Genomic DNA, 13030 nt, shown 5'->3' with positions numbered 1-13030 from the left:
TAAAATCTTTTAATGAAAAAAAAAACAACAACAACAATAATCAGTACAACTTTTTAATTTTCCAAGTTCCTTGCCAGCAACAATCAACACAAAGGTTTCCAAACTCAAACAACTTTGACCTGTCAAAGACTATATTGATGTTTGCTGTCCAAAAACTGCTACATGAAAAATTATTCAATAAATAAACACTGGAAGAAATAAGACTACAAAATTATGTTAGATTGTCTGTCTGTAGATCTTTTAGACTTTGTCACAAGGGCAGTGTAACTGTAAATAGACATGACTGATTTTTTGTTAAAAAAAAAAAAACGAAAAGAAAAGAAAAGAAAAACATAGACCATCTAACAATGGAGTGCCTCTAAGTTCAAGATACTCTTGGATAACAACACCTTCATCAGACTGACTCTGGTTCTGGTTTATCCAAGGGCTGGAGGGTGGTTTTATTATTTACAGTTAAACTGCACCATTTATGATAACCTAAGATATGTGTTCCTGATGCAGGTGATGCACATACGTCACATTTCAGAAATACTATGCATTAAAAAGTTGAAATTTTCCTACACTCCAGGCTTTCTGGTGATTAAGTTTGGAGGAAAAAAAATAGGGAAGAACATGGGCAACATTGAAACTTTCTCTGTCCAAGTTAAAATGCCACACCCTAATTATCTAACACTCTATGGGTTTGGAGGAGTGGAAGTAACACTGTGTGCTCATGTTTGCAGAGAACATTGAAAAGCTGTCACATTTCTGTATGTAAACATGAGATTGGATTGTGTTTTGTAGGGCTGTTGCATTTTAAAAGTAGAAAGTTGGATTTTTACAAATTTCTGACATCTTTGGGAAGCAGCACTATTTGAGAACAGCAATAGGACATCAATTTTCTTTTATCTACTTTTTATAGTTCACCTTTGCATGCATTCAGCTGGGGGTCCATAGAAGCACCTTTATATAATATAACGTAGCACCATATTTCTTATAATTTTCCTATTATACTGGGACCCAACCATGGACATGCATACACTCTAAAAACATGATTACCATTTCTAAATGTAGCATCATTTCAAACATTACAAGGCAAGTAATGATTATTAATACAGTACTTTACATGTAGATGATTTTTTTACAGTACACATCAAAGAAAGTGCTAAAGTACAAAACTTCCTTGTTTTTTTTAAGTGTTAGGTAACATGAATATAGGACACACCAATGTATTACATTACATGAATATAAATTTACACACTTGCACATTTTCGGTATCCACTCAATTTTTAAAAGATTAGCAAACACTTATATCCCTACATTTCCCACTTCAAAACTCTGATGATGAAAACTACAAACAACAGCAGCAGGTCTTCTTCAGTACATGTACATTCACATCACTCTGCCTGCACAAGCACAACCATATAAACACATACAGTTCGAGTTCTATCTCTGTTTCTTAAAAAAAAAAAAAAAAATAGTATGGTAAATTATGATGGATATGAATATATTATTCAAATTTATAGCAGTGATCCCAGTAGTTTTCAGATGACTATACTGAATCATTGCCTTCTGCTAAAACAAAGTACAGGAATAAAAATCAGAAGATACAGTGAAACTGTGAAGATGCTTTAAGGCGCCAGGGTTGGAAACATTAGCTCCAGTTAACAGTCCAGATTTATTTTTAATCAAGCTATTAATTAAAGTCCAACAACCTGTAGCCCTCAGCCTATAGCCTTATCTTTTCTTTTACTGTCCATGGATGTTGAGATAGTCTCCTCTGCTATAAAGAACCATACCAGTAGTCGGCATGTGGGTTAAAAAATATATATACATAAAAAAAATAAATAAAGCAGTGCTTCCCACCATAATCAGCTGGATTTTTTATACAATAAATGAGATGACTTAAGGCATGCAAAATTTTACCCTCATACTATGAAAACTGTCAAAGTTGCAGGCTCTCAAAGTGCATAAGTTTGTCCAGAATTTTTTTTTTTAGCCCTCATAACTTCATAAATACAAGCGATAGCAACAGGAATTTTTGGTATAAAAATGTAGGTAAAAGAGACTTTTCAGATACTATATCATTCTTGACCACCACCTATCCCAAATGATTATATGACCCTCGAAAAAGTGCATTTTTGGAAAATATTAACGTTTAGTAGACATTAAACTGAAGGGTTTTTTTCTCTTGAAACTACAATGTACCCCATGACACTGATGAAATTGCTTAAATTTAATTTTAAAAACAAAATCATGCTGAACAAAAGCACCACTTTGTTCATTTGTTTGTAAATTGTGACACTTGCAGTGAATGAAACATTGATTAATGTTTTTACCAGGACCCAAATGAAAATTTCATGTTGCAAAATCCTGTAATTATGAAGTTATGAGGGCTCAAACATTATGGAGAAAAAAAGTACAGCTAATTGGTAAATGTTTGGACTCACCCAATGTACTTCCAATTATAACCAGGGGTGCACATAAGTGGTCCGCAGGTGCGCATTCGCTGTCAAAATAAAAGACGCGCACCAGATAAGAAGTTGCAACGCGCGTTTGCGTACATAAGATTTTCTGTGGGAGGACAGACATTTGTTTAGAACTCTTAAAGATGTTGAAGAAGCAAGCTCCTTTAAGCAATTACTTTGGTGTTCCTCCACCTCCAAAGAAATGTCAGAAGGAGTCCGAACCGCAAAAGAAGCGCGTATTCTCGGAAAAGTGGTTGCAGGAGGTGAGCTGCCTTCAAACAAATGATGAACGCACAGAGATGTGGTGCAGAATATGCCGTGAAAATCCCACTCTAGCGGACAAAAACAGTGCCTTTTATATGTACACAAACGCACGTTGCAACTTCTTATCTGGTGCGGATCTTTTATTTTGACAGCGAATGCGCACCTGCGGACCACTTATGTGCACCCCTGACTATAACTTAAACAGTCATTTATTTTGTTTTTTGACTGATTTTCTATGTAAAGCCCCTGAATAATACTAAAGAGAACATATAATAAATGATAAACAGATTTCTACTTATGTAGTGCTTTTTACTCTGAGTACTCAAAGTGGTCAAATATGGCTGCATAAGATGCTTCTTGTGCTTTCATACTTCTGTGATTGTGATTCTGACATATATGATGTTCAGAGCAAGCTTGACAACACATAATTTAAACAAGAAAATTCCACCCTTTACCTAGGAAGCAAACAAATCAAATTCATGCAAATTTAAGGTAGTGAATTTCATGTATTACCATGGTCTTTGTCAGCAAACTGGCAAATTGATCTCAGGAAGTTTTTGAAAGTTTGTGTGGGCCTTCTGTGTTTTCTTTTTTTGTGTGTCTCAAAAGTTGGATGCACTGTTACAAATTAAAAGCTAAGTTTAGTTAAACTTAATAACCATTTTGTTTTCCCATTTTTATTATTATTATTTATAATAAATTTATTTTATTTATTATTATTAATATTATTATTATGTTTTCTGAACAGAACTATGCTCTCTGGAACTAACTGTAGGAAAAATGGAAAAGAAAATGGAAAACTATACAGCAGAACTAAAAACCTCTCTCTTTGTAGATCCATCTAATCTTTAACACCAATTCATACCTTTGCTATTTTAGCAGATGTCTAATGTTAAACACAGAATTTGCTTTATATGTTAGTGACTGTAACACAGTGCCATTGGGTGGGAGGGTGGTAGCATAGTTTATGTAGAACTATGCACAGATTAATATAGACTACAGCACAGTTTAACATAAGCCTTTTTGAATTCCAAACCTTTCTCTTTTCAAGTGACTAGGTGTAGTCGCAAGAGAATACAGCTTAAAATATTTTGTTATGTGTCAATTATTATTCAAATAATGCCATATTTGACATTTTTTCACCAGTAGTTTCATGTTCAAGTACAGTTATCTTCACATTGTTCATGTCAACATAACAGAATATTCCTGACATGAACATTTGATTTCACATTATTCTGTGAGATTCTAGAGTCTCGGTACATATGATAATGAAAATTTAATATAGCATTTGCATGAATATACACATATAGATGTTAAACTATTGAGAGCCTCAATAAGAAGCTGTCAAAAACCAACACAGACAATGACAGGAGTTTTGAAGCACACATCATCAGATTCTACAAGCAGAGAACTATGATTGTCACTTTACACCAAAGGCATAGCTAGAGATGGTTCCTCTATGTCAACTGATTACAAAGCAGCAGAACAAAAGTGCAGCTTTTATTTAAAGTGCTGTTGATTTTGGAATTTTCAAAACAAATATCCATCATAATTTTAAACAATGTCACATTCCACCTCCAACATAATACTTTGTCTTTATGTCAATATCTTGGCCTCAGCCAGTCATTGACATAACCAATATCTAGGGTAGATGAGACAATTTTCCTAATTCTGTGACAATCAATGTTGAATCACATTTCACTAATGAGTTAATTAAATTATTACATTTCATGTAATTTTTAAAATAAACTGTGCTTTGTACCCAGGTTTATATATACTTTGCCATTTATATGAAAATAAAACAACTCTTCACTAGATCATACAACAGACACACCAAACCAATCCTGTGCTTTTCAAGCACAAAGGCATTCCAAGAATTGGCTACTAAAACTAGAAAAAAAAACAATTGAAACTCTTTTTTAAATTATTTTTCCTTTTTTCCCCTTCTTCATTTCACTAAATCTCAAATCTGTGAAACAGATATGACACCTGCACTGAGACAAAGACCCCAAAACAGACATGAGGTATCAAATATTAACTTCTGACTTGTTTCTGTTCAGATATACACTTGACAATTAGCTCTGACACCTCTTCATATAAGCATCAGCATCTCGTGGGAAATATGACTTCCTACATGAGAATTTAAAAAGCTGCCCACCTAAGTCAAAATAAAGTTCAAACAGTCAACGTATTTTAGCTTATTAGGACCTGTACTTTAAAAAATATTATCTAATCTCAAAGGGTGTACCTCAGCTCCAGAGGTACTCTCCGTGTAAATTTCCATATTAGAAAGGAATATCATGTTGTAGCAGATGAATCCCTGTCTGCTTATATTACTATTTCTTTCTTTTTTTATAACAGAAATGATGTTGTCACTCACAGTAAAGTACTGTACTGTGTTTCAGTGGTAGTGGGAAGTGAAAAAAAAGCTACTGGAATTAAGTTAATCATGTTGAGATTAAGCATTAACATGAATCTATTTAATTGATTGAGTTTATACTTTAAAATCTACTGAAGATAAAACTAGCTTTACCATGTGCACATTTAGAGTTCAGGTACTTCAATTTTTAGGTTTTTGTCATTTTTAAGGACATTAAGGTTGATCTATGTTTTTGCCTTATCCTGATATGATGCTCAAGTCAAAGTCTGGCTTGGGTTCTTTGTCAATGTGGCCAGCTCTCCTTTCATGCTGGTCACAGGATGCAAACATAGGCAAATATACAGCAAAATGCCATCCAAGCTCATGAATAGCAGCACTTGGATGGATTTTAAGGACTTAAAGTCAAAAATGAACTTACACTTACATTTACACTTTCAAAAAATGTCATCGCTTGTTCATCAATAGACAGCAAGGAAAGGTAAAATACAAGGTTCTGCAGGCACAAGCATATTGATATAAAGATTTTCTATAGACCCATTTGAGCTTGATGTTGAGCCCTTTCGATCCAAACACCCCCAATTCACCAATAAGCACTGGGCTATTTGCTGACATCAAGGTAACAAGCCCAGTTTATACCTTGACTTTGATCTGTTTAGGTCATACTAAAAAAAAAATAATAATAATAAAAAAAATAAAAAATACGGACCTGAGCTGTAACACTGAAAACTGGGTATCAACATCCTCAAAAGAAAATGTGTGAAACCATTTTCATAGCATCACACAATGTAACAGAATAAGCAGGAAGGTACTTAAAGTATAAACTTTGATGTTTAATTATTCCTCCTCATGCCACAAATAAATTATGAAAAGAAGCATTCTCTTTGGCAAGATGTTTAGAACATGTAGAACTTGGCTGTAATGAGTGAAAGTCAAAAGATTAAAAACAAAAAACGGAGGCTTGTTTGTCTAGGTCAAAGTGCATAGACCTCTTTTCTCTATTATTTTAGAACTTTTCTATCATCAGTGTACCATCAACTATATGTTTCAAATTCATGTGAATAAGAGGAAGAGCAGCCACACTCCAAGCAGTCATGCAACATGGTGCATCTTTTTTCAGGTCTACGTTAGGCTCTGTCAAATGTAGTGAAGACACTGAACAACAGACGATGCAGCTGTGCAGCCACTAAAGAAAGCATATTACCATGTTGTGTCTTCAGCAGAACACATGTAAAATACCTTTCCTTCTGTCAATATATTATGTAAATTTAAGTATTAGGATATTAGTATCATATAAAATAAATAATGTAACTCCAGTAACACAGTTACTCTCTAGAAATGTGACATTAGATCTGTGTGTCTTTCCAGATAGCAGTCAGTTTTTTATTCTTCTGTTGAGCTGTATTTTAGGGTTCCTGAATGGACCGCTACATATATAGTTGTTTTCTAGTTTTATTAACCATTTTTAAGGTAATTATATTAAGTCATCAAGTGATCTATTCTGTCAGCAAATTCTACAAGCCTGTTCTTTTTCAAGTGTTGCAACGCAGATTTCCCACAGAAGTCTAAATCAGGTTTAAGTGCTTGTGTTGGATAGAATTACTGGACTTGGATTGCAGTACCTATAAAGTTTTTTTTAATTCATTTTACCTCCCCCATTTTTGTGAATGCAACACACAGTACAACTGCAGGGTAGAGTCTTATCAAAAACCAGAACATCATGCAGTGCTTTGTGTCCTTGTAATTTAAAGCAGGCTTCTACAGCACAACATGTCTCCCCCCATCGTTATGCTGCCGAAGTAAGCAGCAAATTAGCACAGTGCTACATTTTATACATTTCAGGGTGCTCTAGTCTGGTCATTTGCACAGATTTGATTGGCCTAAAGTACTGCACTGCAGGAAAAGCTGTCACTAAATTCATTTTTGCCAGCATTATCATGGACATTTAAAGCAATGTCTTATGTGTCTCATATGAGGCAACATAAACTGGAACTGTTAACATGAATGAAAAACTTCCGGCTGGACCAGTGAAAAGGCAACACACACCAGCAGTATGTGATTAATGTCACAATATGTGTCTTATTTTTCTCCCCTGCCACCAAGTCTTAACTGGCAGCATTAATATGTTACAACACTCATTTCCCATTTCCAATTCTGATTCCAGTAACTTAATTTCTTCTCCACTTGTCCAGTTGGGTTGCAAGTGTTCTATAATGCTGCTTGTGTGTATTGCACTTACAGTAAGTTCCAATATATGAGGTATTTTCTTCATTAATAAAAGGGTAAGATTTTTTCTTTCTATATCATTTCTTAAATTGTACCTATCACAAAAACATACTATACTGAACAAATTTAAACTGACAAAATTTCTGCACAGTGTGCCATAAAACTGTTAACCATATTGCTTTGTGGGTAAAATATTAACAGATATGATTAGCGTCAACTTTCTATGTAACTTAGAATTAAAGTTTAAGTAATTGAACACTGCACTCTTGAATTTAACTGGGAGGTATGAGCATGTATGGGGGAGCGTAGGGATGCAGCTGGCTCAGGACCCTGGGATGGCCCTGACTAACTGGCTAAAACACATTAATCAGCAATGAGAAAATGATGACTGACTTCTTGGCATGTAAAAATTTTTGAGTTTATCAGCCCTTGGCAAATAAACTGAAAAGTTAATGAAGTACATGGTATCTGAGTAGTATGGTAGGGGCACATACAGTACATCATATTATTGTCACATCTGGACAAAACTGAATCCCTAAATTAGGCTACATGCTAAAAGCACCATGAAGGTCAGTCCTCCTGTTCCTCACTGTCTTGCTGGCCATCTGTCCTCTTATCTTTGTGGCAAGAAAAGATTCGTCGCATCTCCTCCTCGTACCTGATGAAATTCTCTCCGAATCTAGCCCAGGCTTTTAGGGGAACTGTGATGGTGTTTCTATACGGCTGTCGCACTTCGCTAATTTTTAAAAAGATACCATACCGGTTTGAACCCACATCAAAGTAAAACCTTTTGTTGTCCACTCGAAAAGACGCAGCCTCTGGAAGCTCGGGGTTATCGTTGCGATTCCTGGAGCCTGCTCGGCTGCGGTCTTCGCTCTCTTCGTCCCCGTAGTCTTCAATCAGCTGTGACAGAGCGTCTCTGAACTCAATCAGTCCCTGTGCGGGTAACACTATGGTCTGCTCGATGCCCTGGCCGTAGTAGCCCATTGTGCCGTGTCCTTTGCTGACAGTCTGCCGTATGCGGAGGAATCTGCCTCTCTGGTTCTCCTTCAGGTCCAGAAAGTACTTTCTGTTGTCTCGCTCAATAAATTCGCTCTTGAGAACACGGTGTGCATGGTCATCGGACACAACAGAACCGGTGGGGGACAAGTTCGCGTGATGCTCCTGCGCTCTCTTACGGGAGTCGTTCCCGCGGCCCTGGCCATTGTTACTGTGGTCCTCGACCTGCGGAGGCGCCAGCCCCCCCCGCAGTCCAATGCGGGCGTAATAATCTATAAAGTCTCCCAGACAGTAGCGTAGAGCGGGAGCCATCGACATAGACAGTGTCAGCTTGCTCTTTCTGATGTTATCATGACGGCCCCTTCCTATCCACACCTCGGCTATTTTAAGGAAACGGCCGCGTACACTCTGCTTGACATCCAGATAAAAGCGTTTCTTCTGGATGTCGACGCGTTTTGAAGCTAATTCTTGGATGTCATTTCCTTGCTGCTGTGACCAGGTCTGAACATATTGCTGAGGAAATGTATGTCTTGGTAAAGAGTCTGATGCAATCTTACCCCTGCCTCTTTCCATTCCTTTGCAACATCCATCAGCCATCATGATTTATATTCCACCACTAGACAGCACAGGACAAAGCGTTTTGTCCATTACAAAGGGAAATTAACAGGCGAATAAAGCAGGCTTACTCATACAAATATCTGGAGCAACACACAATTTAGCGAGATGCCTCGAATGACCTGAAAATGGCAGCTAGTTTGGAATCATCAGCTGGTCGACTTTCTGTGTCCCGATAAAAGGTCAAGTTCTCCTATTTAGCTATTTCCAGTGCAGACCTACATTCCATTTTCTGTCAAGTATTTGCCATATACCTCCCCTTTTACTAAGGGAGCTAGGGAAACAGCCAACCTGAAATGGGAGGAGGCGTCCAATACTACATGAACTCGATGAACCTATCCACCCCCCTCCCCGTCCTGAGAATACCTCAGTTAAAGAGACACGACTTTTATTCTAACCGAAGGGTGCAATTCTGATACACTCACATTTTTTAGACAGAATTATTATGATGATTATTATGACACAAAAAAACCTAATATCTCAAATGATGGCATTTGTAAATCAGAACAGAGGATTGAAATAAAATACCAAAAATTAAATCATCGTCTTTGTGAAACAGTCAAACTGCTGCCTGTAGACTACTATTGCTTTATATATTTTGAAGTTGATTTATTCATCTTGACGTCACAGTACATCTGCATCATGACTATGATCAATGATCAACAATGGCCAATGAGGTCAGTTCCGTGATCATTAATATACAAATTGGCATTACCATTGATCATAAGAATGGTAGCTTTGGTCCTCAGTCTTTGGTTGGCAGCTCAGAACACCACATTCAGGACACTTCAGATTTCGTGGAGAAGGATGAGAGATGTCATCATGATGGCAGATGAAACAACAGTCTCTTATCATCTTAAAACACAGTGACCAGGGAGCAGAAGAACATCATATCAAGAATGCCCTGAGTAAAAGTTTTTATCCTAGCTGGCCATTTGTCACAGCTGGGAAGGTACCTAAAGAATTCTCCAGGCTATCCAGGACAGCTCTAATCTCTCTGTCCTCTCTCCATCCTCCTCGCTTCTTCTTTGTTCTGACAATCACATACAAATGCGTTTTATTCAACTAGAAAATAAACATGAAAATATAATTTTATAATAATTATTATAAGAGCAAGTAGGGGATCCCCATTTCATAACAATATAACACAATGCTTAGTTGTGTGAAATCATCATTAATGAATGTGCACAAAACAAGACTTACATCAGTTTTATAATTTTTGTTAACTTTGACTACATGTCCACTCTTACCTGTTTTTTTTTCTTCTTTATATTATCTCTGCTTCTTTGCTGTCTTCACCCTGCTCTCTCTCCTCTCTTGGTGTTTGTGCTGTCACCATAAGTTAAATTTAACAGTGAAACATAATTTACAACCTGATAAAAGATATGAACCAATCCATATCAATTTATAACAATATTCAAATTAATTCTGGGCTCCTGCTGGCCATTGACAGGTAACATCCTTTTAACTTACTGTCACCTGAAACTGGAGCTTCACTGTAAACAAACAATGAACCAACAAGTGATATGCCAGCAGTCTAGTTGCTCAGAAGATTAAAATGAGCTAATAATCTCTAGTGATACATTTGCTAAAATTTTGATGCACTTAAGAGAGCAAATGCACATAAGCAGACACATTATAAGTCATGTAAAGAGCTTAGGAAAAGTGATTGGACTTCCTTAATTTTCTTGAAGACATTTCACCTCTCATCTCTGCAGCAGATCTGGGACACCACCTAGCCACTGGTACAGATATGTGGATGACACCTGCATCAAAATCAAAACCCAAGAAGTAGAAGCCTTCAGTGTTCACATCAACTCAGTGGATAGAAACACCCCAACCAGTTGCAGCAGATGGCCACCCCTCCCTGAGCCTGGTTCTGTCAGAGGTTTCTTCCTGTTAAAAGGGAGTTTTTCCTTCCCACTGTCACCAAAGTGCTTGCTCATAGGGGGTCATATGATTGTTGGGTTTTTCTCTGTATCTATTATTTTACGATCTACCGTACAATATAAAGTGCCTTGAGGTGACTGCTGTTGCGATTTGGCGCTATATAAATAAAATTGAATTGAATTGAACTGAATAAAGTTCACCAGGGAAGATATAAACGATAATAGATCATCAGGATCCTGCAACACGTTCAGGACACCAACTAGAGAGAAACAGAATGACAAATGGATCAACGTTACCCCTTATGTAACAGGTTTATCAGAGAAACAGGGCAAGATTCAGCTGTACATCTGCATCTAAAGGATAAAGGTCACTCTTTCGAGGATGCCAGTTTTCACATTTTGGAAAAAGACAGATGGTTTGAAAGAGGTCATCCATGTTCACTGTGAACAATCATCCTTGAATAAGCCAGTTTTAAGATCCCTTCCCAGGTGCCTTAAAACCCACTCACATCTTGCATCAGTTGATCACAATAAGTCACATGATAGGGTAAGGCAAGGTCTCACAATGGCTTCATCCAAAATCTCTGCTGATAATGACCCACACTCTTTTTCACGCATTGGCTAGGGTGATGAGGCACATGGTGAGTAGTGGGTCAGTAACCCTCTTAAGGGGCAACTGCCACTAGGGCTTAAATACCTGGGATTCTCCACTATTTGGTCTTAGAACTGAAGAAGTTTAGTGGATGAGAGGTGAAACATCTTCAAGAAACTTAAAAAAGTCCAGTGGCAGGGGGCTGGGTATGTGACCCAGCATTTTGAGGTTTGTTTGGGGTTTTTTTTATTACTTACCCCATAGGTCTGGCCCGGATCTGGTATCAAGCCGGCACTGCTGGTTGACTTCTGGTATGATAAGACGTATGTCAACCAGATGTGCACCAGGTCTGGCAATGATGCCACTGTTTATGCGATGGCATGCCACATCTCTCCTGGTTGTGGTTTCGTGTATGTGGCCCAGTCTGGCACTTCTGACTGACCGGTGGACTGACTAGATTTTAGTTAGAAGACCCAAATGCCATGTTGTAATACTATACTGTTATGGTCGCCAACGTTTCAAATGCAGGTTTGACAGGTTTGTGAGTGTACACTTTATTGAAAATCTAGTGACAGTTTACTCATCTTTGCCAGTGGGTGGCTGTAGCTGAGGTGGTACAGCAAGTCACCTACTTATCGAAAGGGTAGTGGTTCGATCCCTGGCTCCTCTAGTCTGCATGTCAAGAGTGTAAATGTGTATGAAGGTAGTTAGGAGGCACTCAGTTTCGAGAAAGTGTGTGAATGTGGCATTTTGTATAGAGTAATAAGGGGGAAAGGAAAAGCGCTATAAAAGAATCAGTCCCTTCACTGGCTGAAGTTTTGTCATGTTACTTTTGCACTATTATGTCCCGGCACATGTTGTTATTACATGGCTTGATAAAGGTACACATTAGGCTGACATCTGGGGCCAGAGCTGAAAATGTTCTGGGCCAGCACAGGGCCAGCAGTGTGCCTGCAACTGGCCCGTGGCTGCATACAACTTACACATGGCCCACATACCGCAAAGAATGATGGCCCAATGATGGCCCTTTGATGGCCCAGATCAGGTTTGCCAGAGGTAATCCACACATGGGCCAGCACAGGACCACCAATGTGTCTGCAACTGGCCTTGTGCTGGCCCATGTGTGGGCCACCTCTGGCAAACCAGATCTGGCCACCAAAGGGCCGTCATTCTTTGCGGTATGTGGGCCATGTGTAAGCACATTGTGTGGGCCAGATCTGGGCCATACCAATTTTGATTTTTGGGTATGAGATGATGTTAAGTTCTGGGGTTATTATTAGTTCGTCTTAGTTGAAATTTAGTCAAGTTTATGTTATCATCCATGTCTCCTTGTTAATGACTTTTTCTATTTATTATTTGTTATCTCCCTGTCTATGTAGGTCCCCCTTGTGTCTCTCTGCTCTGTTCCTCCCCCTCTCTCGCTCCCTCTCTCTGTCTCTTGTGTCAAGCTTGCGTGTCCCAGTTCATGTCTCTCCATGTCTTTATGTCCAATGGCTGTGAACAAAGAGAAACTTGTAAATAACTCATGAAAGAATAAATTTACGTTGAAACCAAGCACACCATTGTTTTTCTTGTGACATTACCAATAAGTTTGATTTGTCACATGGCCCTCTTCCTATTG

General features: G+C 38.0%; 1 protein-coding gene across 1 annotated transcript; it reads right to left on the bottom strand.

Moving 5' to 3' along the window:
* Positions 1-9225, bottom strand: purg (purine-rich element binding protein G). Its single transcript, XM_063477930.1, has one exon. The coding sequence runs from the start codon at positions 8911-8913 to the stop codon at positions 7885-7887; it is 1029 nt and encodes a 342-aa protein (XP_063334000.1). The 5' UTR covers positions 8914-9225; the 3' UTR covers positions 1-7884.
* Positions 9226-13030: the final 3805 nt, after the last annotated feature.

Source organism: Pelmatolapia mariae, linkage group LG7, assembly GCF_036321145.2.
Source record: "Pelmatolapia mariae isolate MD_Pm_ZW linkage group LG7, Pm_UMD_F_2, whole genome shotgun sequence".
Classification (NCBI taxonomy): domain Eukaryota; kingdom Metazoa; phylum Chordata; class Actinopteri; order Cichliformes; family Cichlidae; genus Pelmatolapia; species Pelmatolapia mariae.
Note: the sequence above shows the minus strand (reverse complement) of the source record. Positions and strands in the feature narration are given on the sequence as shown.

Bases quoted from the DNA above. Each gene is read 5' to 3' on its own strand.
- purg (XM_063477930.1), bottom strand. From the start codon at position 8,913: ATGATGGCTGATGGATGTTGCAAAGGAATGGAAAGAGGCAGGGGTAAG.